The sequence below is a fragment of the Malaclemys terrapin genome, chromosome 12, assembly GCF_027887155.1.
Source record: "Malaclemys terrapin pileata isolate rMalTer1 chromosome 12, rMalTer1.hap1, whole genome shotgun sequence".
Classification (NCBI taxonomy): Eukaryota; Metazoa; Chordata; order Testudines; family Emydidae; genus Malaclemys; species Malaclemys terrapin.
In genome coordinates this window covers 46,160,516-46,184,412 of record NC_071516.1, presented here as the reverse complement: position 1 = coordinate 46,184,412, position 23,897 = coordinate 46,160,516, and the positions used below count along the sequence as shown (strand labels likewise).

Below are 23,897 nucleotides of genomic sequence, written 5' to 3'. Positions count from 1 at the left end.
TGGTGAGCCCCGGACAAGTGGCATCGTCTGCACACACCCCTCCCCCCCGTCTCCACAGGGACCCAGGGACGACTGGCACCTCTGGAGACCCAGGGCCCCAAAAGCCCCCCCGCCCCACGCCGAGCTCCCCCCACCCCATCCTTGGCTGCAGAGGGGCAGACTCAGGGGCCCCCCGTATGGCGAGGCTGGGAAGTGCGGGCCGGGAGATGGAGAGATCCACAGGGTCTGTCTGTGCCCAGCAGCCCCAGGAGAGACTCTGCTCAGCCGGGGCCTGGCTCTGCAGGGAGGGCCCCAGCTCCCCACCGCCCACCCCAGCCTGGGAGCAGCCGACTCAGGGGCTGTGGTCAGGAGACACAGGAAATGGGGGGAGAGGACAAGAGATGACAACAGCCCATCCCCCACCCCTCTGCCAACCACTCCCCCCCATGATGAGACCAGATGGGAGCCGGTGCCCCCTAGACGGGAAAGGCCCCGTGACCCATTCTCCACCCCCCGCGAGCCATCCAGTCCCCCTTCCCACAACGACACCCACAGAGCCCCCTGCACAGACCAGGGGATGAACCAGGTCCCTTAGTCCCCTCGGATGACACCAGCCTGGGGAGGATCTGCAGCCAGGCTGTAAGAGAGGAGACAAGAGGGGGGTGAGAGCTCTGGGGTGGGACGGGTGCTGGGGGGCAGGAGCGAGGGGTGTGGAGCAAATGACTCTGGATATTGGATTTACAGACCATCCTGTTCTGTTACAGGGAGCAAGGGGAAAGAAGGAAAGAAAAAGGGTCTGCAGATGGGACGGGGGCTGGACACAGAACAGGGTCGGCGGATGGGGCTGGAGCTGGACATGGAAGAGGGTCGGAGGAGGGGACGGGGCTGGACACGGAGGAGGGTTGGTGGATGGGGTCGGGGCTGGACATGGAGGGGCGTCAGTGGGTGGGGTGGGGGCTGGACACCGAGGCGGGTCAGTGGATGGGGTCGGGGCTGGACAAGGAGGGAGGTCGGTGGATGGGGCCGGGGCTGGACACGGAAGAGGGTTGGCAGAAGGGGACAGGGCTGGACACGGAGGAGGGTCAGTGGCTCGGGCCAGGGCTGGACATTAGGACACCTGGGCTCTGGTCCCACTAGAGCTGAGCCTGGGAATGTCTCAGGTTCGACAGCCTGTCAGTGGGTCGGAGGCTGGGTTCCTGGCAGGCTTCAGGGGATCCTGGGCTCCCAGGGCCTCAGATCTGGGGCAGCCCAGCCAGGCCAGGCCTTCCCGCTGCCTGCCTGGGAGCTGGCCAGCCCTGGAGCCTGGGAGCTGTGGGGGCAGAGAGAGCCTGGCACATGGCAGGGGCCCCAGACCCTGGCAGCTGCTGGGTGAAACTGACACGATTCTTGTCAGTTTTACTGTCTGTATTCACAAGGGTGGGCCCTGATCCGTGTCCGTGCAGCACCCGGCACAAAGGGGCCTGGATCTCCGTCAGGGTCTGTGCAGCGCCTGACACAGCAGGGGCCCTGACATCGGCCAGAGTCTGGGCAGTGCCTGGCCTGATGGGGCCTGTTGCTCTAGGAAATTCCCCATCAAACTACATACTTAAGCTCCGTTCTGCAGCTCCCTGCACAGCAGCAGACGCCGTGCTGCAGGGCAATGGGGAAACTGAGGCCGGGTCTCACCCAGTGGAGAATAACCAGCTGAAGCACTGGAGCTGGAAGGGGACACCAGCCCCAGCGATCTCTAGGAAGGGGCCGCTGCCCTTGGGGAGCAGGGAAAAGCCCTTTGGAGGAGACCCAGGCAGGTGTGAGGGGCCCCATCCGGAGTCTGCCTGTGTGGAACTGAACCTCCTGGAAACAGGCTCCAGTCCTGTTAATTTTGAAGGAACCCAGGCGTCCGAGGTGCGGAGCGCTGATGGAGGGAGAGAGGGAATGAGACAGGGGTGGAGGCAGGGGTGCATAGGGTACCTAGGAGAGGAAGAACAGACACACAGGGGATGAGACAGGGGCCGAAGGAGGAGTGAAGAAGGGAAGGGGGGACTGAGGCAGGGGCCGAAGGAGAAGGGGAGAATGAGGCAGGGGCCAAGGAGGAGGCAGAGGGGAAGGGGGAATGGGGCAGGGGTAGAAGGAGGGGGGCGGAGGGGAGGGGGAACCGAGGCAGGGGCTGAAGCAGGGTTGGGAGGGGTCACTCACCCAGCACAGGGAGAAGGCCAGTTAGCTCCATACTGGGTTGAACTGGCCGAGGCTGGGAGCTGCATCCCCGGCGCCCAGCCCTGTCTCTCTGCTGACAGTAGCCGGGACCATGGGGACCCCCTTGGTGCAGCGAGAGGAAGTGCTGTGTGAGGGATGCAGCCACTACCCCGCCCCAGCACTGAGGCGTCAAGCGCTGCGGGCTCAAAGCCAGGCCGACCACGGCCCAGCCTCGGGGCTCCCAGCATGCCTTGCAGCTACCAGCCGCTGTGCACCGCCCGGGCTCACAGCTCCAGGTGTGAGCAGTGAGGGCTTTGGGGTGGTGGGGGGGACAGGGTTGGATCCTGTTATATCCTGTATCCTAGAAATGCAGCCAGCTCTGGACTGGGGCAGTTGGGGGACAGCCACACATAGCACTGCACGTGATGTCCCGCCTGGGGCTGAGATGCATCCAACTCTGGGGTGGGGCAACAGGGGAACAGCCCCCGTCCTTCAGCCCCTGCCTCATTCCCCCTTTCCCTCTGCCCCCTCCTTCGGCCCCTGCCTTGGTTCCCCCTTCCCCTCTGCCCCCCCTCCTTCGGCCCCTGTCTTCATCCCCCTTCCCCTCTGCCCCCCTCCTTCGGCCCCTGCCTTCATCCCCCTTTCCCTCTGCCCCCCTCCTTCGGCCCCTGCCTCGGTTCCCCCTTCCTCTCTGCCCCCCTCCTTTGGCCCCTGCCTTGGTTCCCCCTTCCCCTCTGCCCCCCTCCTTCGGCCCCTGCCTCGGTTCCCCCTTCCCCTCTGCCCCTGTCCTTCAGCCCCTGCCTCAGTCCCCCCTTCCCCTCTGCCTCCTCCTTGGCCCCTGCCTCATTCTCCCCTTCTCCTTCAGCCCCTGCCTTCTCCTTCAGTCCCTGCCTCGGTTCCCCCTTCCTCTCTGCCCTCCTTCTTCGGCCCCTGCCTTATTCACTCTCTGCTCTTTGTCTCACTCTACAATTTGTTTCTGTCTTTTTTCCTCTGTCACCCACTTCCAATCTCTCTCTCTATCTCTTGCTTCCACTCACACGCCTCACTCCTCCCCCCACGCCGGTCCATTCACTCTTGTCTCCCTCTTCCTTCCGCTCTGTTTCTGTCCCTGAAACCAGCCCACAGGTCGGTGAGGGCTGTAAAATGACTTCGTTTCCTGCAGGTCTTCGCACCTTGAGCGTGACTGATAAGACCCTGTGGCTTGGCTGGACCGGATTGTGTCTGTGAAACAATAAATAAATCCCACGTGACCTCCGCACGCCTCCTCTGTCCTGTCTCGTTCTCTCTGTGTCTGTTCTTTCTCTCTGCATCACCCTCTGCACCCCTCCAAGGCCTGGCCTGGCAGGGCTGCCCCAATCTGCGGGCCTGGAAGCCCAGGATCCCCTTCAGCCTGCCAGGAGCCCGGCCTGCGACCCACTGACAGGCTGTCGAACGGAGACATTCCCAGGCCCAGCTCTTGTGGGACCAGAGCTCCGGTGTCTTGACATCCAGTCCCGGCCCCATCCACCCACCCTCTTCCGTGTCCAGCCCTGGACCATCCACCGACCTTCCTCCTCCCTGTCCAGCCCCATCCCAAGACACTGAATCACTTTCTTTCTTTCTTTCTTTCTTTCTTTCTTTCTTTCTTTCTTTCTTTCTTTCTTTCTCCCCATAACATACCTGGGTGGACTGTAAATTCAGTATCCTGAATCCTTTGCCCCACACCCCTCGATCCTGCCCCCCATCACCCGTCCCACCCCAGAGCTCTCACCCCCCTTGTCTCCTCTCTTACAGCCTGGCTGCAGAACATCCCCCGGCTGGTGTGGTCGGATTCATCCCCTGGTCTGTGCACGGGGGTCTGTGCGTGTTGTTGGAGAGGGGGTGGCCTGGCTGGCTCAGGGGGTGGGAAATGGGCACGGGGCCTTTCCCCTCTAGAGGGCGCTGGCTCCCATAGGGCCCCTGGGGTGGGGAACTGGCTGGCTGGGGATGGGGGGGATGGGCAGTTGCTTCCTCTTGTCCCCTCCCCCACTTCCTGTCTCTCACTGGAGCTGTCTGCTCTGACCGCAGACCTTGCGTGGGCTGCTCTCAGGCTCAGGGTGGGGGCGGGGGCCTGGGGCCCTCCCTGCAGAGCCAGACCCCGGCTGAGCAGACTCTCTCCTGGGGTTGCTGGGCACAGACAGACCCTGTCAGTCTCTCCAGCTCCCGGCTCGCGCCTCCCAGCCTCAACATACGGGGGCCCTCCTGAGTCCGCCCCTCTGCAGCCAGGGATAGGAGCTCGGTGGGGGGCGGTGGGGGGACATTTGGGGACCTGGGTGTCAGAGGTGCCAATTGTCCCTGGGTCCCTGTGGAGACGGGGGAGATGGAGACGCCGCCTCTTGTCTGGGGGTCATGAAACCAGCTGGGGTGATGGAGAGGGAGGGTGAAATGGGGGGGGAGAGGGTGGGTGAGGACCCAGGGGGGTTAGGAGCTTGCGGGTGGGGGGTTGTGTAACAGGTGAAGAGAATCCCCCGAGAGCCAGCCTGTCTCCATTGCAAGGACCGGTGAGGCCCTGTTGTTGCAGTGTGTGGGACAAGGGGACTGTGGGGGTGTCTCTGCTGGGGTCTCATGCCCACAAGCACCAGCTGGTGCCTTCGATAAATGGTGGGAGAGCTACAGATGACAGACACCCCACAAAATCCACCCATCCCCTCGCTTCCTCTCGAACCCCCAGTGACAGGAGGCGGTACTGCAGCCCCCAGCCCCACCATGGTCCCCCAGTGGCAGCAGGCGGTACTGCAGCCCCAGCCCCACCATGGTCCCCCAGTGGCAGCAGGTGGTACTGCAGCCCCCAGCCCCACCAGGGCCCCCCAGTGGCAGGAGGCGGTACTGCAGCCCCCAGCTGTAGCAGCATGTCAGGGTGGTGAGGGATGATCTGTTCTGTGGGTTACCTGCCATGTGCTGTTTTGCAGGCTGGGGGAGTGCACCAGGCAGGGAAATGTGGCTGGATTTTTATCACTGTTTTTAGGGTCTCACCAGCCCCTTTCCCCTTTTTTCCTCTCCCCAGATGTCTCCCCCTCTACCTCTGTTCCAGGCCCCTGGCCTCCCCCTACACTCTCTCTGGGCTCCCAGTACCTGTGTATTACCGGGGGGAGTGAAAGAGCCTGGCTGGTTCAGTCTGAATGCAGGCCTGGCCCCATCCCAACGCCAACTCCGAGATCTCCACTTCCTACCCCACAGGCGAACCCGGCCAGGACATTGCAGCCTCCCTGGAGCCCTATGGGACCCCTGCACTATCCCCCTCTGATCCCACCAGTCCCCAGCCTGCCCCAGCTGCTCCGTGATGGAGACAGAACCAACTAGCAGGAGGCCCTGGTATCATGTGGTTCCCAGAGGTGGGGCCTGGCCAGTGGAGATTGACCCTGGTGTCTGAATCCACCGGTTCCTACAGCCTGACCCATGGCTGGTGGTCCTCTGCGTGTGGCCTGGCATGGCTGGTGGTGGGGGGTATAAGTGCCATGCGGGGGAGTGGAGCTCACACTGGTGATCTAATGTGGTGCTGCCCTGTGATACCAGCTCTGGTGCTGGCCACTCTGGGCCCAGCTGGGCTGCTGGGAGAGAATGGGGGAGGGGTTGGGGGCAGACATTCACAGGGGGGAAGGGCCCCATCTCTGGGCTCACCAACTATGAGCTGGAGGGTCTCATCCGAACTGTCTCTTTCCCTTTCTCGCACCCCATTCTGTCCATCTACTCCAGAGCTGCCCCCCGCCCCCGGCTCACTCTGGCTCCCCCACACCCCGTGTACATCCCAGGGGAGCGGGTGACCCTCAGGTGCTCGGCTCCCTGGGGCGAGGGGGTGGCCAGGTACAGATTCTACAGGCAGCAAGGGGGGCTGATTGCTGACGGGGTCCCTGAGCCGACTGGGGGCGCCCGGCTGGAGCTCAGGGCTGAGATGGGGATGACCGGGCTGTATGTCTGCATACCAGACACTGCGTGCCGGGCAAGTGGTGCCATCCGGGGAGAGCCGGCCTGTCTCTGTGTTCCTGACAGGTGAGCTCGGTCTGGTCTCTGACACCCCTTCCCCTGCACTGCCACACCCCCTCTGCCTGCACCCCTGTGCCCTGTCCCCCTGCCCCACGTCCCCCGACACCCTGTCCCCCTGCCCCTTGCACCCTATCCACCTGCACCTCTGTACCCTGTACCCCTGCCCCACGTCCCCCGACACCCTGTCCCCCTGCCCCTTGCACCCCATCCACCTGCACATCTGTGCCCTGTCCCCCTGCCCCATGTCCCCCGACACCCTGTCCCCCTGCCCCACATCCCCCGACACCCTGTCCCCCTGCCCCTTGCACCCCATCCACCTGCACGTCTGTCCCCTGTCCCCCTGCCCCTTGCAGCCCATCCACCTGCACGTCTGTGCCCTGTCCCCCTGCCCCTTGCAGCCCATCCACCTGCACGTCTGTACCCTGTCCCCCTGTCCCTTGCACCCCATCCACCTGCATGTCTGTACCCTGTCCCCCTGCCCCTTGCAGCCCATCCACCTGCACGTCTGTACCCTGTCCCCCTGCCCCTTGCACCCCATCCACCTGCATGTCTGTACCCTGTCCCCCTGCCCCACGTCCCCCGACACCCTGTCCCCCTGCCCCTTGCACCCCATCCACCTGCACCTCTGTACCCTGTCCCCCTGCCCCTTGCACCCCATCCACCTGCATGTCTGTACCCTGTCCCCCTGCCCCTTGCACCCCATCCACCTGCACGGCTGTACCCTGTCCCCCTGCCCCTTGCACCCCATCCACCTGCACGTCTGTACCCTGTCCCCCTGCCCCTTGCACCCCATCCACCTGCACGTCTGTACCCTGTCCCCCTGCCCCACGTCCCCCGACACCCTGTCCCCCTGCCCCTTGCACCCCATCCACCTGCACCTCTGTACCCTGTACCCCTGCCCCACGTCCCCCGACACCCTGTCCCCCTGCCCCTTGCACCCCATCCACCTGCACGTCTGTACCCTGTCCCCCTGCCCCACGTCCCCCGACACCCTGTCCCCCTGCCCCTTGCACCCCATCCACCTGCACATCTGTGCCCTGTCCCCCTGCCCCACATCCCCCGACACCCTGTCCCCCTGCCCCTTGCAGCCCATCCACCTGCACGTCTGTACCCTGTCCCCCTGCCCCACGTCCCCCGACACCCTGTCCCCCTGCCCCTTGCAGCCCATCCACCTGCACATCTGTGCCCTGTCCCCCTGCCCCATGTCCCCCGACACCCTGTCCCCCTGCCCCTTGCAGCCCATCTGCCCTTTGGCTCTTTGCATTTTGGATCTGTCTCTCCACAGGGGGTGTCCCTGCCAGAGTCCCCACAGCAGCTGCCTGGCCTGGTTGAACCTCCCATTGAGTCCCCCTTGGTGTGATCACCAATCGCCCATGGGCAGCTCCTCCAGCTCCCCTAGGTGGGAAGGATTTTCTCAGTGGTGAAAGTAAGTCCAGTGACTTACCGGTACTCTGGGGCCAGCTCTGGCCCCCGGAAGGGGCGGGGCCTAGGGCAGAAGGGGCGTGGCTGAGGGAGTCAGAGCCAGCCCCAGCCCACCCTGTAAGGTAAGTGCCCCTGCCCCTCCCACCGGGGTAGTAGCAGCAGCCCGGGGCTCTGGGGGCTATTTAAAGGGCCTGGGGCTCCCCTGCTTCTACTGCCCCGGGCCTGTCAATAGCCGCCGGAGCCCTGGAGTAGTGGCGGTGGGGCTCCGGCGGCTATTTAAAGGGCCGGGGTGGTAGAAGCAGCGCGAGCCCCGGACTTTTTAAATAGCCCCCTGGGGAAGCCGGGCTGCCCTGGTACGGCAAACCGGCTCTTCCCGGTACGCATTACCGGGGCGTACAAGCTTTCTTTCACCTCTGCCTGCCCCACTATGTCTGTTTCAGCTGGGCCTAAAGACTGGCCATGGACTGAAATAGACCCAGGTGGCCACGGGGTGGGAGAACGGGTAGGACACCCCGAGCGAAGAGATCTATGGGATGGCAGCTGACGGCATGGCTATTTTGGGGTGATGGTGGGTTTAGTAAGGAAGGGATCAGCTAAAGGGAGTGAGAGGGCTGGGGAGAAGGGGCTGGTGCGGAGCGGTGGGGAAGAGACGATAGGGAGAGGTGGCTTGGAGCAAATGTCCGGTCAGCCCATTTGAAATCTGCAGGAAGATCTCGGTATGTCCAGAGGACCCTGCTTTGCCAGCTTCCGGCTCTGGCTGGCCAGGTCTTGAGCTGGGGATGGTCAGTGTACAGGATCACACAGACCTGCCACTCCATGCTGGCTACGCAGCTGTGTGTGGGGGGGGGACGCCAATGCAGTAGCCACCACCGTGTGCGTGTCTCTGAGCAGGAAGGGGACCCAGCGTGGGGTGTGCGTCGACCCCTTAATCACATGAAGGGCAGGACGCACAGGCTCGGTGCATTGGGGCGGGTGCCAATAGCAACCCAGCCACTGCCCTGGCCTAGGAAACCGCAGGGCGCATCAGCCCAGGGGAGCCAACCGACACAGGAAGCCTCACAGCCGCAGAGAAACAGCTGGTGCCATTGCAGTCACAGAGATAATTAATAGACCCCCCCGCGCCCGCGCTGCACCATCACCGCCTTTGCAGCCCTGCCTCGAGGAGCTGAAGTGAAATACTGCCTCCGCAGTGTGAACAGGGCAACGGATGGTGAGATTTAATCTTTTGATGTCCTCGCCACATCTTTGATCTGAGCATCTCAGCGCAGTTTGCAATGTGAAAATCCCAGTGAAACAGAAGCGGGAAACTGAGGCACACGACTCAGTGGAGGGGGGGGGGAATCCAACCCAGCAGTTCCGTGTCCCAGATTCCTCCTCTTTTGGCCACTGGCTAAGCCTCCTCCAGGCAACACACTAGGCGAGATTCAGTTGTAGGAAAGCGAATGAGTTCTCTGTTGCGAGCTATCAAGCAAACTCACAGAGAGTGTTCGAGCTGGTGATTTAGGGAATGCATCAGATCTCTGTGAGTCCAGACTCCTCTGCTCAGCCTATGACCCTGTTGTGGACCCCATGCAGGCCAGGAGCAACACAGACTGGTGTAGCCTCCCGTGCTGTGGTCCAATCCCACCGTGTATGGGAGAGACACATGGGTGATGTCAGTGCTTGGAGGGGAGATCTCTAAAGCACTGCGGGGAGCAGGGCAGGGGAGCCTGTAGGGGGCGCTGTCCCTTCGGCGTTGGTGCTCACCTCAATCCCTGAGTGTGGCTCTAGGAGGCGCTGTGCTGTAGGGAGCAGGGCAGGGGTTCAGGAGGGGGTGTTCTAACCCTGCAGTCAATGGTGACCCCAATACCCCGGGCGCTGTGCTGTCTGGTTTAAAATGAAATACTCTTTCGTTCACTGTTCATGGTCATCACAAATCACTTGGTGTTTTCACCACTCGTTTTACCTCCGTCAAATTGCAGCCTCAGTTGGACCCAGGTTTCTCCATGCCCCCATCTCCCGAGCAGCTCTGCTGGTTCCACCCTAGAAGTGGATGCATTTTGGTGCTGGGAGTGAGAACCCTTTTTGCAGCATTTGTCCTGATGCCAGGGCCGCCCGGGGTGGGGGCAAGTGGGGCAATTTGCCCCAGCTCTCACAGGGGCCCCTACGAGAGTTTTCAGGGGCCCCCACGAGAGCTTTCGGCGTGTCTTCGGCGGCAGGTCCTTCAGTGCCACCAAACACACCCGGATCGAGTGAAGGACCCGTTGCCAAAGACCTGGAGCTTCTTCCGCTCTGGGCCTTCAGCGGCAATTTGGTGGCGGGTCCTTCACTCGCTCCGGGACCCGCCGCCGAAGTGCCCCGAAGACCCGGAGCGGAAGGACCCCCGCCGCCAAAGACCCCATGCCCCCTGAATCCTCTGGGCGGCCCTGCCTGACACTGCTAAACTGCTGTTAAACCATATCCCGGAAGTGGCTGCATTTCAGCCCCGGGTGAAGATCCCTTTGGAGGGGTAGCGCTAACTGTGTTAAAGAGTGGTCAGTCCTCACCCCAGAGCTGGCTGCATTTCAGTGGTTCAATTAAAGTATCCCAGTATGGGAAGATCTTCCGATGCTTGGGATGTTGCATAGATTTCCTGCTCGCAGGCTGTCATCCAGCTGTGTGTGTCCCTCCCTTCTGCCCTCTACTGGAGGGGATGAGATCTGTCTGTGTGTCTCAAGGCCACTCCCCTATCTAACCCCTTAATGAAAACCAATGTGATTACATTTTGTTTAAAGGATTTTTGAAAACACAGATCCAGAACTCCATGGCGAAGGAACAAGAGTAATAATATCCAGGGGGTCCCATTGTCAGAGAAGGTTTCCCACAACAAAAGGGCGCAATGTGCATTGGAACAGATGCAGGGGTAGGGGCCCCTCTGGACTATTTCACATAGTTCTGCAAACACTTGTCTTTGACAGATTAAAACCCAAACCCCCTCCTCTAATCCGTATGCTGAAAATAACCCAAGTGTTAGGAATTACTGATCTCCCTGTTCTAACCTACTCCCTTTGCAGAGCCTGGCTCGCAGCCCCACCCCCCGCTCTAACCACTAGCCCCCACTTCCCTCCCAGAGCTGTGATCAGAACCCAGGAGTCCTGGCTGCCAGCCTCCCCTGCTCTAACCACTAGCCCCCACTCCCCTCCCATAGCTGGGATAGGACCGAGGAGTCCTGTCTGCAAGCCCCACACTTTCTTACATTCGAAGTACAGCAGGAAGAAGTTTGTGGCCATTAGAGGGGTTTGCAGGGAAGGGAAGGTTGGGGGGATGGGGCATTATGTGAGGTGTTCTCAGCGTGGGGTGCGATGTGGACGGGGTGATGGCAGAGGCTGTGATCAGTAGGGGATTTCGCTGTACACCACATCCTCCGAGACGTACTTTCCTCCTCTCCGTTGGGCCACGGCGCTAGGGGGAGTCAGCGTAGAATAGACGGTATTGCTCACCTAGGAAAGAAAGAACAGGGCCTCATGTCAGTTAGGTGGTGCTGTGCTGCAGGGAGCAGGGTGGGAGGGTCAGTAGGGGCCACTCTCTGCTCAGTGCAGATTACAATGCCTCGGTGCGACACTAGGGGGTTCTCTGCTGCAGGCCGTTGGATGGGGGGTTTTAGTAGAGGAGCTCTCCCCCTGCAGTCTGTGCTGACTCCAATGCCTCAGTGTGGCACTAGGGGGCACTGTGCTGTGGGGAGCAGGATGGGAGGCTCAGAAGGGGGGGAGGTTCTCCCTTTGGGCAGGTCCATAGGTCTCTGCTGACCCCTATGCAGTGACAGGGGAGCTGTGTTGCAAGGAGCAGGATGTGGGGCTCAGAGGGGGGGGGTGCATTCTCCAGATGTTACCGAGGAGTTGCGTCCTACCCTGGCATCTGCATCCTCTTCTCTCTTGTCCCTTTCCTGAGGATTTCGACCCACTACGGACTTCTCTCCAGGGTTGTTGGGCCACGCCGGCTGGGTGTGGGTCACCGGCTGGACCTGCCCATCATGGCTCCATTGCTGCAGAGCTAATCACACAACAAATCATCCCCCTGCCCTGCGGCCTGGTCTCCCAGAGGAGCCCAGAGGGCAAATATCTCCTCTGTGCCATGGTTCCCATCTTTAACTGCTGGGTGGCAACCTCAGATTAGAGTTACCCACAAGGAAGCCAGAGTGTGGCAGTCAGAAATTCCCCTCTTAAAGGGTAAGTGCCCCAAAGACCCCACCATAGGAGCCAACTTTCCCCGGCACCAGTGTGTGTTCATGCCCCCCCATCCCCACCCCTACCCCGCCTCCATTTCAACCCCTTCTGCAAAGTGCCCACCCCAACTCCGCCCCCTCCCTGCCCCTATTGGACCCCATCCCCAAATCCCCGCCCTGGCCCTGCCTCTTCCCCGAGCGCGCGACATTCCCCGTCCTCCCGCCTCCCTCCTAGCCGTGCGAAACTGCTGTTTCATGGCACAAGCGCTGGGAGCTGGGGGAGCTGGGGGAGAAAGCGGGCACGCGGTGTGCTTAGGGGATGAGGCGGAGGCAGAGCGGAGGCAGAGGTGAGCTGGTGCAGGGGGGCGGGTTTGGGAACTGCCAGTGAGTGCTAAGCATCCACCAATTTTTCCCCGTGGGTGCTCGAGGCACTGGAGTCGGTGTCTATGGACCCTGACCCAGGGTTCCAGACTCCATGTCTCCCACCAGTGGGGTATGTGCCTCTGGGAGTGTTACTCACCTGTGCCAGCCCTGAAGGGTATGTTGACATACACGGGCCTGAAAGAGAGAGAACCAAACATCAGTGGTGGTGCAGGGGCTGCTGAGCAGGGCTGGGGTTCTGATCCCAGGGCAGGAAGATGTTGGGTCATCGGGGGAATGGCACTGGGGATAGAGTAGGTGGGCGCGGTGGTTGGGTCAAGGTTACTATAGATTTTGTTTTTTGCAATCATCCATTCCAATTCATTCATTCATCTTTCTTTCTCATCCATCTCTTTGCAAACTCGGTCATTTTCTCCTTCCTTCCTTCCTTCCTTCCTTCCTTCCTTCCTTCCTTCAAAAAGCAACAGAGGGTCCTGTGGCACCTTTGAGACTAACAGAAGTACTGGGAGCATAAGCTTTCGTGGGTAAGAACCTCACTTCTTCAGATGCAAGTAATGGAAATCTCCAGAGGCAGGTATAACATTGTTATCCCCCACACTGATTTATTTTATTTTACACTAGTTGTTTTCAACTCAGTTCCTACCACCTTGGCCTCAGGGAGAAGATGCCCTATGCCACTAGGTGGCAGTGTTGCATCACAGATTACGTGACCATAGATTAGAAGTTGGGGACCTAGGAAATTTGCCCGGATTATATGGTGGGCTGGAGTGGCTGTTCCCCTTGCCCCTCGCAAACAATGAGGTTCTTATGGGATGGGCCAGTCTGTTGGGGTGGGCGGGCATGGACAGCCCCGCCAGGGATGGATAGAGCCAGTCCCTGAGGGGTGGGGGTGTATCGGCCTCTGGAATTGGGGCAACTTACTGTGTCTCTGCTGCGACACCACCTGTGAAGAGAAGGGGAAACAGCCATTAAACAGGAGCCTGCAGGGTGCAGTGGACCTTGGGGCCTCGGCCGAAAGCGAAGGTCTCAGGACGCTGTGCTCAGTGCGAGGAGTTTGAACAGGGAACCATTTTACAGCGACATAGGATGTTGTGCGCTGAGCCTGTGGGGGGAGAAACCCACCAATTGAAATGCAACATCGTATCCCACTGAAACCAGGGCATGGCAGTCAGAAATCCCCCTCTTAAACGGGAGACCGGTGGTATCCTGGAAGTGGGGGGGCTGCCCCCAGTAAGGGCGGGGCAGTCGTTACTCACATATATTTATCCCGGAGATCTCGGCCGACCTGCGAAGGCAGAATCGGAGGTTCAGTGGAGTGGTGGGAGGCTGCTGGGAGCCCCTTTCCTCGGCCCATACACCCCCCAATTCCCCACGGTACTGCAAAGGATTCTGGGTCACCACTTTCTCTTCTCTCCTTCTTTCCTAGCCGATCGTCCTCTTTTTCTTCCTTCGTCTCCTTCATTCTCTCTCCTTCCTCCCTCCCCCTTTTCCTCCTCTCCTCCTTTTTCTCTCTATTTATTCCCTTTCCTCCATTGATTTCTCCTGTCTTTGCCCCTTTCCATTCGCTCATTCCCAATGGTCACACTCCAATTCCCTCCTTCGTTCTCTTTTCCTTACCCCTGCCCCTGATTCCCCCAATCTTTCTCCCGTCCTGCCACTTTCTCTTCTCTCCTCCTTTCCTAGCCGATTGTCCTCCTCCATCTCCTTCATTCTCCCTCCTCCCCCCTTTTCCTCCTCTCTTCCTTTTTCTCTCTATTTATTTCTTTTCCTCCATTAATTTCTCCTGTCTTTGCCCCTTTCCCTTTGCTCGGTCCCTTTGGTCACAGTCCAGTTCCCTCTTTCGTTCTCTTTTCCTTTCCCTCCCCCCTGATTCCCCCAACCTCCCTCCTGTCCTGTGTACTATTTGACCTCTCTTCTGCCCCACCCTGGTCTCCCTGCCCCCCAGCTTCTGCTGAGATCCACCCCGGTCTCCCCCACCCTCCAAACGATCCCTGCTCCCCCTGGTGTTCCCCACTGAGATCAGCCCCTGGGCACATGTAGCCATCCAATGCCCCCCATGGGCCCCAGTCCCCCCATATCATTCATGGCATGACAGCTGCAGAAATCCCCCCTTTATTTTCTATGGGCCACATTCGCCCCCCATAGATTGACCCCCGGCCACCTGGATCCACGGACCAGAGCCCCTATCACTTGAGCTCAGTGCCCAGCCCCCATCCAGGCTGTGTGACCCGCTATGTGCTGGTGTCATCCCTAGAGGGTGTGAGCGAGCCAGGCTGGGGGGGCGACCCTAGTGCCAGTCCCCTGGGGGGTGGGGCCAGGGAGAACAGACCCCGCCCCCTTACATACCGTCTCGCTATCCGTGAGCGATGCAGTTCCCCTCTCTTCCAATAGGACCTGGAAGGGAATTGTTGGCAGGGGGCATGGTGTGAATATGGGGCTCGGCCTGGCATGGGGGGACTGCTGAGATTAGCTGAGCCCAGAGGGTGGTGGCTGCAATTCCCAATGTGACCACCAGGGGGCTGCGAGGTGCAGGAGGAGAGAATTGGTGGGAATCAGAGAATTTTGCCCTACCGGTACGGGGGAGGGGGGCAGGTCGGGAGCCAGGACTCCTGGGTTCTATCCCCATGGGATGGAGGGACCTGTTGGAACAGATTTTCCCTCCCAGGGACAAATGGCTCCCGGCCCCATGGCGGGGCCTGGGGACCCAGAGGAACTTACATGGAGAGCCGGCGGCTAGCTGGGGAAGGAAGGGAAAGAGATTGAATTAAAGCGAGATTCCACAGAGTCTCTTGTCCCAGTCTCTCCCCAGCTGCGGTGCCCCCTAAGGGGGAGCACTCTGCCATCCCGGATGCCTGGGTCCCTTTCCCCCTCCCAGTTTCTCTGCCCCTGGGTCTGGGACATGAACGGCTCCCCCAGGGGTGAGGTGACTGTGCTGCTTCTTGGATGCCTGGGTCCCATCCTCTGTCCTGCCCCCCACCCGAAGTTGGCTGGGTCTCAGCCCCATATTTGTAGTCCCTTCCCCCCAAAGCCAAATCACACACAATCCTTTGTATCAGGAGTCTGCTGTGCCAAGTTACCCACAGTCCTTTGCACAAGAGTCCTGTGGTACCCAACTACCCATGATCCCTTGCATGGCAGTCCTGCTCTAGCCAGATACCCACAGTTCTTTGCAACTGGCTCTTGCTATCCCATGTCACCCTTGTGGGGGCTGAGAGCGCTGAAGGCGACCCCTAGGTGTGAACACTGCTGTTCCTGATGCCTGGGTCCCATTCCCCACAGGCACTGAGCTCTGCAGTGCCCCCTAGTGGTGAATGCCCCATGCTGCCATCCCGGACGCCTGGGTCCCATCCCCATCCTACGCCTCACGCACCTGCCGTCTTCTTCCTGCAGAGGGGGATGAGCAGCAGCAGCAGAGCCAGAGCCGTGGCAGCCCCACCGCACCCAGCCACCAGGGGGACGGGCAGAGACCAGGCTGGTAAAAGGAGGGGATGAGTTAACAGCCGGGAACAAGGGAGGGGGCAGCATCCGGGGACCCACTATCTGCTCCAGACCCCATCCAGGGCAGGGCACAATCTGGGCCCTCCCCTTTAAGGAGGGATTTTTTGCCTGCCAGATGCTCTTGGTACCGCCCATGGTGAAATGCTGCCACCTGCTGTCAGGCTCAGGTACTGCACCCTTGGGGCCATGTGTTGTTCTCGCCCCCCCCAACATGTGCTGTGTCTTGGCTCCAGTGTCTCCCCCCGGGGTAGCAGGTGTTGGGGTGCTGGGCTTATTGCGGGGTGTGATTACAGGCCTCACCTGTCACGGTGATGTTCACAGCCTGGCTCCTGGGGGATGGGATCCACCTGCCGCTCATGTTCACCTCGTACCCACAGCTGAATTGCCCGGTGTTGCTGGGACCTGCTCGCAGGACGCTGAGCACAGAGACTGTCATAGAGCTGGTGCTGGGCTCTGTGGTGCTGATCTCAGACCCTGTGTCCCCAGGGACGATCTCAGCTCCGTCCTTGTAGAAGTGAAACCTCCTCTCGCTGGTGTCCCCAGGGGCCATGCAGGTGATGAGCAGGGGGAGCCCTTCGCTCACCACTCCAGACGGGGGATCCACACTCAGTGCTGGCTGGGGAGGGGGATCTGAGGGGAGCAGGACAGGTGAGAGGTCAAGAGAGAAACCACAGTGCTGAGTGTGGAAAAGGGGCGGCTATACTGTATAATGGGCACTAGGGGTCAGCAGAGGATCAAGGGTGGGGAAGGGATGGCTGTACTGTATAATGTGCACTAAGGCAGCAGGGGGTGGGGGAGGGCTGTCTATAATGTAGAATGGGGGCTGTGGGTGTCTGTACTTGTGATGTTCATTGGCACCGGCTCGCTGGGGGGTGAGCGGAGGTGGTGCCCGTGGAGCTCTGTGCTGTACCCACACCGGTAGGTCCTGCTGTCGCTGGGGGTGATGTTCAGGGGGAGCTGGGGCCCCGGCGGCTCTGGAAGCAGTTCCCCATCTCTCAGCACCCAGTGGTGCTCATCCCCTTTGTTCTCTTGCCTACTCAGCCGGCAATTGGGGTGAACCAGCCCAGCTCCCCCAGTTCCCTCTGGTGGGACTCGCTCTCCGTGCCCCTGGGTGCCCCACTAGCTCTTCTGTGTCCCTGCTCCAGCTGGGATCTGGCATCTCCCAACTCGGGTGCCCAGAACCGGAGTCAGGCTTCCAGCTAAGCTTGGCCAGCCCCTGGGAGCCCAATGGGGTCACCTTCCCCCTCAGACCTGGCTCTGTGGAGCTCAGCTGGGGGACTGTTCACCCCAGCCTCTTTGGGGTTCAGTGTGCAGGGGTTACAGGGGGATCGGGTGCAGGGGAACTAGGGACGGGGTGCAGGGATGCAGGGGGCACAGGGCAACAGGTGCAGGGATGCAGGGGGATTGAGTGCAGGGGTGACTGGAGTTGGGGTGTAGGGGCATGGGGGGATGGGGTGCAGGAGTGATGGTGTGCGGGGGACAAGGGGACAGGGTGCAGGAGCAACAGGGGACAGGGTGCAGGGTTGCTGAGGTATGGGTCTCAGGGTCATGGGGTGCAGGGGAGCCAGGGGATAGGGTGCAAGGATGCACTGGATGCAGGGCAACAGGGTCCAAGGGTGATGGAGTGCAGGGGTGACAAGAGTTGGGGTGTGGGGGGAAAGGGGGATGGGGTTTAGGGGCAACAGGCATTGGGGTATGGGAGATAGGGGGACAGGGCACGGGGGACATGGCGCAGAGTGACAGGATGCAGGGGTACAGGGTGATGGGAGACAGGGGGACAGGGTGCGGGGGTGCAGAAGTGACTGGAGTTGGGGTGTGGGGGCAGAGGAGGATGGGGTACAGGGGTGATGGGGTGCAGACATATGGGGTATGGGTCAGAAGGGAACGGGGTGCAGGGGAGCCAGGGGAGATGGTGCAGGGCAACAGGGTACGGGGCGACAGGAGTTGGGATGCAGGGGAAGGGGGATGGGGGGCAGAGGCGATGGGAGTTGGGGTGCAGGGGAGACAGGAGTTAGGGTGTGGGAGATGGGGGTACAGGATGCGGGGACATGGTGCAGGGGCACGGGGGGATGAGGATGGGGCGCAGGGGGCTGGGATGCAGGAGTGCAGGAGGATGGGGTTCAGGGGCACAGGGGCGCAGTGCGCAGAGGGATGGGATGCAGGGGCGCAGGCAGGTGAGGTGGAGGTGGACAGGGTGCCGGGGCACAGAGGGATGGGGTGCAGGGGGATGGGGTGCAGGGTCGCAGGAGGATGGAGTGCAGGGGCGCAAGGGTATGTGGTGCAGGGGGACGGGGTGCAAGGGCACAGGGGGATGGGGTGCAGGGGCGGAGGGGGAGGGGTGTCAGAGACCAGACTGAGCTCACCTGTCATGGACACGGAGACAGGCTGGCTCTCTCTGGATGGCACCTCTCGCCCGGTGCTCAGTGTCCAGTACATACAGACGTACAGCCCGGCCGTCCCCGTCTCAGTCCTGAGCTCCAGCCGGGCTCAGGGACCCTGTCAGCGATCAGCCCCCCTGGCTACCTGTAGAATCTGTACCTGGCCACTCCCTTGCCCCACGGAGCTGAGCACCTGAGGGTCACCTGCTCCCCTGGGACGTACACAGGGCACTGTGGCCTGGATGGACGGAACCCGGGCCAGCAGCGGGCTGAGCGGGGTCGGCGGCAGGACCTCAGACCAGCAGTGGGATGAGCCACTCAGCCCGCTGCTGGTCTGGGGTTCCAGCTGCCGGCCCCTTGCCAGCCAGGGTCCCCGCCTCTGGCCCCGCTCAGCCCACTGCCGGCCTGGATGGACGGAATCCAGGCCGGCAGTGGGCTGAGTGGGGCCAGCAGATGGGACCGTGGCTGGCAGGGGCCGGTGGATGGAACCCCAGACTGGCAGTGGGATAGGCCTGAGGGGCTGAGCGGGGCCAGTGGCCGGGACCCTGGCTGGCAGCGGGCTGAGCGGGGCCTGCGGACGGGACTCTGGCTGAGCGCTGCCGCTCTGGGGTTCCGTCTGCCACCCGCGCTGCGGGTCTGGCACACAAAACCTTTTACTGGCATGCGAAACGTTTTACTGGCATGCGAAACCTTAAATGACTGAAGACTTGGCACACCACTTCCCAAAGGTTGCTGACCCCTGTGCTAGAAATTAGTGGGGCCGGTGAGTTTGTATCTCCAGCTCAGCTAAAATGTCACATCCCCTGGCTTAACCCACTAGCCCCCACTCCTCTCCCAGAACAGGGGATAGACCTCAGGGGTCCTGGATCCCAGGTCCCTCAGCTCTAATCATTAGACACCACTCCCCTCCTAGAGCCAGGGATAGAGCCCAGGAGTTGTGGCTCCCAGCGCCCCCCTACTTCTCCCCTTGCCTGGGGCCCAGAGAGCGAAGCCGAGCAGGTGGGGGCGTCTGGCCCCAGTATGTCCCGGTGGCTGCTGGGGGAGAATTACCCGGTGCCCCCCCGGCCAGGCTAGTGAGACTCACCGATCACAGCGATGGGCACGGGGGGGCTCTCCCTGGAAGGGATCTCCCGGCTGGCTCGCAGGATCCAATAGGCACAGCTGTATTCACTGGGATCTCCCATCTCCACTGTGAGCATCTCCAAGGGCCCCATGGCCCCAGCAGGCAGCTCCTCGGGGGCCTGGCCTCGGTGTCTCTTGTAGAACCTGTATCCAGCCACCTCCTGGCCCCTGGGAGCCCAACACTCCAGGGTCACCCGCTCTCCCCGCACATACACAGGGTGCTGAGGGCTCAGAGAGAGCGCAGGGGCCGGCAGGGGCTCTGGAGCAAACGGGGAGAGGAATCAGTGACCGGGGCCCAGCTCCAGCTGATCCCGTGAACACCCAACCCACCCACTTCTGGTTCCTTTTCTCCCACTGCCGGATACTTCCCTCCCCCTTGTCTCTCTCCCTGAGAAGCCAGGGGAAAGCGCCACCCAGGAGCTCAAGGGGCAGGGATGTAATTCAAGCCTCAGGATCCCTATGGGAGGTGGGTCAAGGCAGTTACATCCCCGTTTCACAAAAGGGGAAACTGAGGCACAGAGCACAACTGCTAATTCAGTGGAATGGTCAGGAATAGAACCCAGGAGTCCTGTCTTCTAACCCCTTTTCATGCTCCAGCCCACCTTAGACCCCACTCCCCTCCCAGAGCTGGGGACAGAACCCAGGAGTCCTGGCTCCCAGCCCCCGCCCCAACCATCAGACCCCACTCCCCTCCCAGAGCTGGGGACAGAACCCAGGAATCCTGGCTCCCAGCCCCTGCCACAACCATCAGACCTGACTCCCCTCCCAGAGCTGGGGAGAGAACCCAGGAGTCCTGGCTTCTAATCCCTCCTTTTGCGGCAAGGCGAAAGCCGAGATCTCGACCCCGGTTCCCATTACCTGTCAGGACCAAGGTCACTGCATCACTCTGCAGAGACTGGGAGTGGGGCTGTCTTGGGGAGCTGCTCTGGACCCGATAGGAGCAGGTGAAAGTCCGGCTGAGTTCACTGTTCTCTGGGCTGATCCTCCAGATCCCACTTCTTTGGGACTCCAGCCTCTCCCAGCGCCCACTCCTCTGCTCATACAAAATGAATTCCACGGCCCCGGAGCCCCTCGGAGCAGAGCACGTCAGGTGGACCTGCTGCCCCCTCACTGGACTCGGGGGGCTCAGAGACAGGCCGGGGGCCGGGGGAGCCGGGATCAGGGTGGGCAGCTGGGAAGCTGGGAAAGGAACAACTGTCAGCAGGGTGGCGAAAGAGGAGGATAACAGCTGGGGCGCAATGGGGGGGGTCAGTCAGCCCTGGGTGGGGGGGTCAGAGCCCCAAATTCTGAGTGCCTGCAACACAGACTTCCCTTCCCTGCACCCTAACCCATACTGGGACCCCACCGAAAAATCTCATCCTGGCCCCTACCTTCCCTGGGACCCCACCCAACACCCTACTCCTGCACCCCAACCCTGTTGGGACCCCACTCCTCTCTTCACCCCCCCATTTCCCCTCTCTCTCAATCAGCTCTGGTGATCCCCAGACAAGCGGTATGGTCTGCATCTCCCCCGTCTCCACAGGGACCCAGGGAAGACTGGCACCTCTGGAGACACAGGGCCACAACTGCCTGCCGCCCCCCGCCCCACACCGAGCTCCCCCCACCCCATTCTTGGCTGCAGAGGGGCGGACTCAGGGGGCCCCCGTGTGGCGAGGCTGGGAAATGCGTACTGTTCCCAGGAGCCCCAGGAGAGAGTCTGCTCGGCCCAGACCTGGCTCTGCCAGGAGAGCCCCAGTCTCCAGCCCCCCCGCCCCAGCCTGGGAGCAAACGACTCAGGGGCTGTGGTCAGGAGACACAGGAAGTTCGGGGAGAGGACAAGAGATGGAAACAGCCCATCCCCCACCCCTCAGCCAGCCACTCCCCCCCATGGTGAGACCAGATGGGAGACGGTGCCCCCTAGAGGGGAAAGGCCCCATGCCCCATTCTCCACCCCCCCCGAGCCAGCCAGTCCCCCCTTCCAACAACGACAGCCACAGCCCCTGTGCACAGACCAGGGGATGAACCGGATCCCTCGGTCCCCTCGGACGACACCAGCCGGGGGAGGATCTGCAGCCAGGCTGTAAGAGAGGAGACAAGGGGGGTGAGAGCTCTGGGGTGGGACGGGTGATGGGGGGCAGGAGCGAGGGGTGTGGAGCAAATGACTCTGGATACTGGATTTACAGACCTTCCTGGTATGTTAGGGTTAGCAAGGGGAAAGAAGGAAAGAAAAAGAGTCGGTGGATGGGGCCGGGGCTGGACACGGAGGAGGGTCCCTGGCTCAGGCCGGGGCTGGACATCAGGACACTTGGGCTCTGATCCAACCAGAGCGGGGCCTGGGAACGTCTCAGGTTCGACAGCCTGTCAGTGGGTCGCAGGCCGGGCTCTTGGCAGGCTGCAGGGGATCCTGGGCTCCAAGTCTGCAGATCCGGGGCAGCCCTGCCAGGCCAGGCCTTCCCACTGCCTGCCGGGGAGCCGGCCAGCCCTGGAGCCCGGGATCCCTGGCGGCAGAGCCTGGCACACGGCAGGGCCCCCAGACCCTGGCAGCTGCTGGGTGAAACTATCACAATTCTTGTCAGTTTCACTCTCTGTATTCACAAGGGTGGCCCCGATCTCTGTCTGTGCAGCACCTGCCACAACAGGGCCCTGATCACGGCCGGGGTCTGGGCAGAGCCTGGCCTGACGGCGCCTGTTGCTCTAGGAAATTCCCCATCAAGCAACATGCTTAGGCTCCGTGCTGCAGCTCCCTGCATGATACTGGGGCCGAAGGGGGAAATGAGCCAGGGGCTGAAGGAGGGGGGCAGAGGGTGACGCAGAGAGAAAGAACAGACACAGAGGGAATGAGACGGGAAAGAGGAGGAGTGCGGAGGTCAGGTGGGGTTTATTTATTGTTTTTTAGACACAGTATGGTCCAGCCAAGCCACAGCGTCTTATCAGCCACACTCAAGGCGCAAAGACCTGCAGGAAACGGAGTCATTTTACAGCCCTCACCCAATGTGTGTCCTGGTTTGGGGGATGGAAACTGAGCGGAAGGAAGAGGGAGACAAGAGTGAACGGGCCGGGATGGGAGGAGGGGCGAGGAGTGTGAATGGGAGCAAGAGATGGAGAGAGAATGAAAGTGGGCGACAGAGGAAAAGGACAAAAAGCAAATTGTAGAGTGAGACAAAGAGCAGAGAATGAACGAGGCAGGGGCAGAAGGAGGAGGACAGAGGGGAAGGGGGGACTGAGGCAGGGGCTGAAGGAGGGGGCAGAGGGGAAGGGGGAATGAGGCAGGGGCTGAAGGAGGGGGACAGAGGGGAAGAGGGGACCAAGGCAGGGGCAGAAGGAGGGGGGCAGAGGGGAAGGGGGAATGAGGCAGGGGCTGAAGGACAGGGGCAGAGGGGAAGGGGGAATGAGGCAGGGGCTGAAGGAGGGGGACAGAGGGGAAGGGGCAGGAGTCAGGGACAGAAGGAGGGGGACAGAGGGGAAGGGGCAGGAGGCAGGGGCAGAAGGAGGAGGGCAGAGGGGAAGGGGGAACGAGGTAGGGGCTGAAGGAGGAGGGCAGAGGGGAAGGGGCAGGAGGCAGGGGCAGAAGGAGGAGGGCAGAGGGGAAGGGGAACCGAGGCAGGAGCTGAAGGCGGTTTGGGGGTGTCACTCACCCAGCACAGGGAGAAGGTCAGTTAGCTCCATACTGGGTTGAACTGGACAAAGCTGGGAGCTGCATCCCCGGTGCCCGGCCCTGCCTCTCTGCTGACAGCAGCCGGGGCACAGGGGCCACTCTCAGTGCAGCAACAGGAAGTGCTGTCTGAGGGACACAACCACCACCCCGCCCCAGCACCGAGGCATCAAGCGCTGTGGGCTCAAAGCCAGGCTGACCATGGCCCAGCCTCGGGCCTCCCAGCATGCCTTGCAGCTACCAGCCCCTCTGCACTGCCCATACTGACAGCTTCATAGAATCATAGAATATCAGGGTTGGAAGGGACCTCAGGAGGTATCTAGTCCAACCCCCTGCTCAAAGCAGGACCAATCCCCAACTAAATCAGCCCAGCCAGGGCTTCGTCAAGCCTGACCTTAAAAGCCTCTAAGGAAGGAGATTCCACCACCTCCCTAGGTAACCCATTCCAGTGCTTCACCACCCTCCTAGGGGAAGTTTTTTCCAACCTAAACCTCCCCCACTGCAACTTGAGACCGTTACTCCTTTTTCTGTCATCTGCTATCCCTGAGAACAGTCTAGATCCATCCTCTTTGAAACCCCCTTTCAGGTAGTTGAAAGCAGCTATCAAATCCCCCCTCATTTTTCTCTTCTGCAGACTAAATAATCCCAGTTCCCTCCACCTCTCCTCATAAGTCATGTGCTCCAGCCCCCGAATCAATTTTTCCACATCCTTCTTGTAGTGTGGGACCCAAATCTGGACACAGTACTCCAGATGAGACCTCACCAATGTCGAATAGAGGGGAATGATCACGTCCCTCGATCTGCTGGCAATGCCCCTACTTATACAGCCCAAAATGCCGTTAGCCTTCTTGGCAACAAGAGCACACTGGTGACTCATATCCAGCTTCTCATCCACTGTAACCCCTAGGTCCTTTTCTGCAGAACTGTTTCCTAGCCATTCAGTCCCTAGTGTGTAACAGTGCATGGGATTCTTCTGTCCTAAGTGCTGGACTCTGCACTTGTCCTTGTTGAACCTCATCAGATTTCTTTTGGCCCAATCTTCTAATTTGTCTAGGTCTCTCTGTATCCGATCCCTACCCTCCAGTGTATCTCCCACTCCTCCCAGTTTAGTGTGACTGTACACCCTACACCTGGA

General features: G+C 61.1%; 1 protein-coding gene and 1 long non-coding RNA gene across 2 annotated transcripts; both read right to left on the bottom strand.

The window, feature by feature from the left end:
• Positions 1 to 11,480: 11,480 nt before the first annotated feature.
• LOC128846375 (uncharacterized) lies at positions 11,481 to 13,084 on the bottom strand. The gene is made up of 3 exons (XR_008446779.1): positions 13,055 to 13,084; positions 12,273 to 12,310; positions 11,481 to 11,580 (listed from the first exon to the last, which is right to left on the bottom strand). It is a non-coding gene; the product is annotated as an uncharacterized LOC128846375 (long non-coding RNA).
• Positions 13,085 to 14,798: 1,714 nt separating this feature from the next.
• Positions 14,799 to 22,828, bottom strand: LOC128845853 (alpha-1B-glycoprotein-like). Its single transcript, XM_054044903.1, has 7 exons — positions 22,746 to 22,828; positions 21,123 to 21,188; positions 19,990 to 20,310; positions 19,094 to 19,390; positions 15,932 to 16,261; positions 15,504 to 15,605; positions 14,799 to 14,870 (listed from the first exon to the last, which is right to left on the bottom strand). The coding sequence occupies exons 1-7, from the start codon at positions 22,774 to 22,776 to the stop codon at positions 14,848 to 14,850; spliced, it is 1,170 nt and encodes a 389-aa protein (XP_053900878.1). The 5' UTR covers positions 22,777 to 22,828; the 3' UTR covers positions 14,799 to 14,847.
• Between the last annotated feature and the right edge of the window lie 1,069 nt (positions 22,829 to 23,897).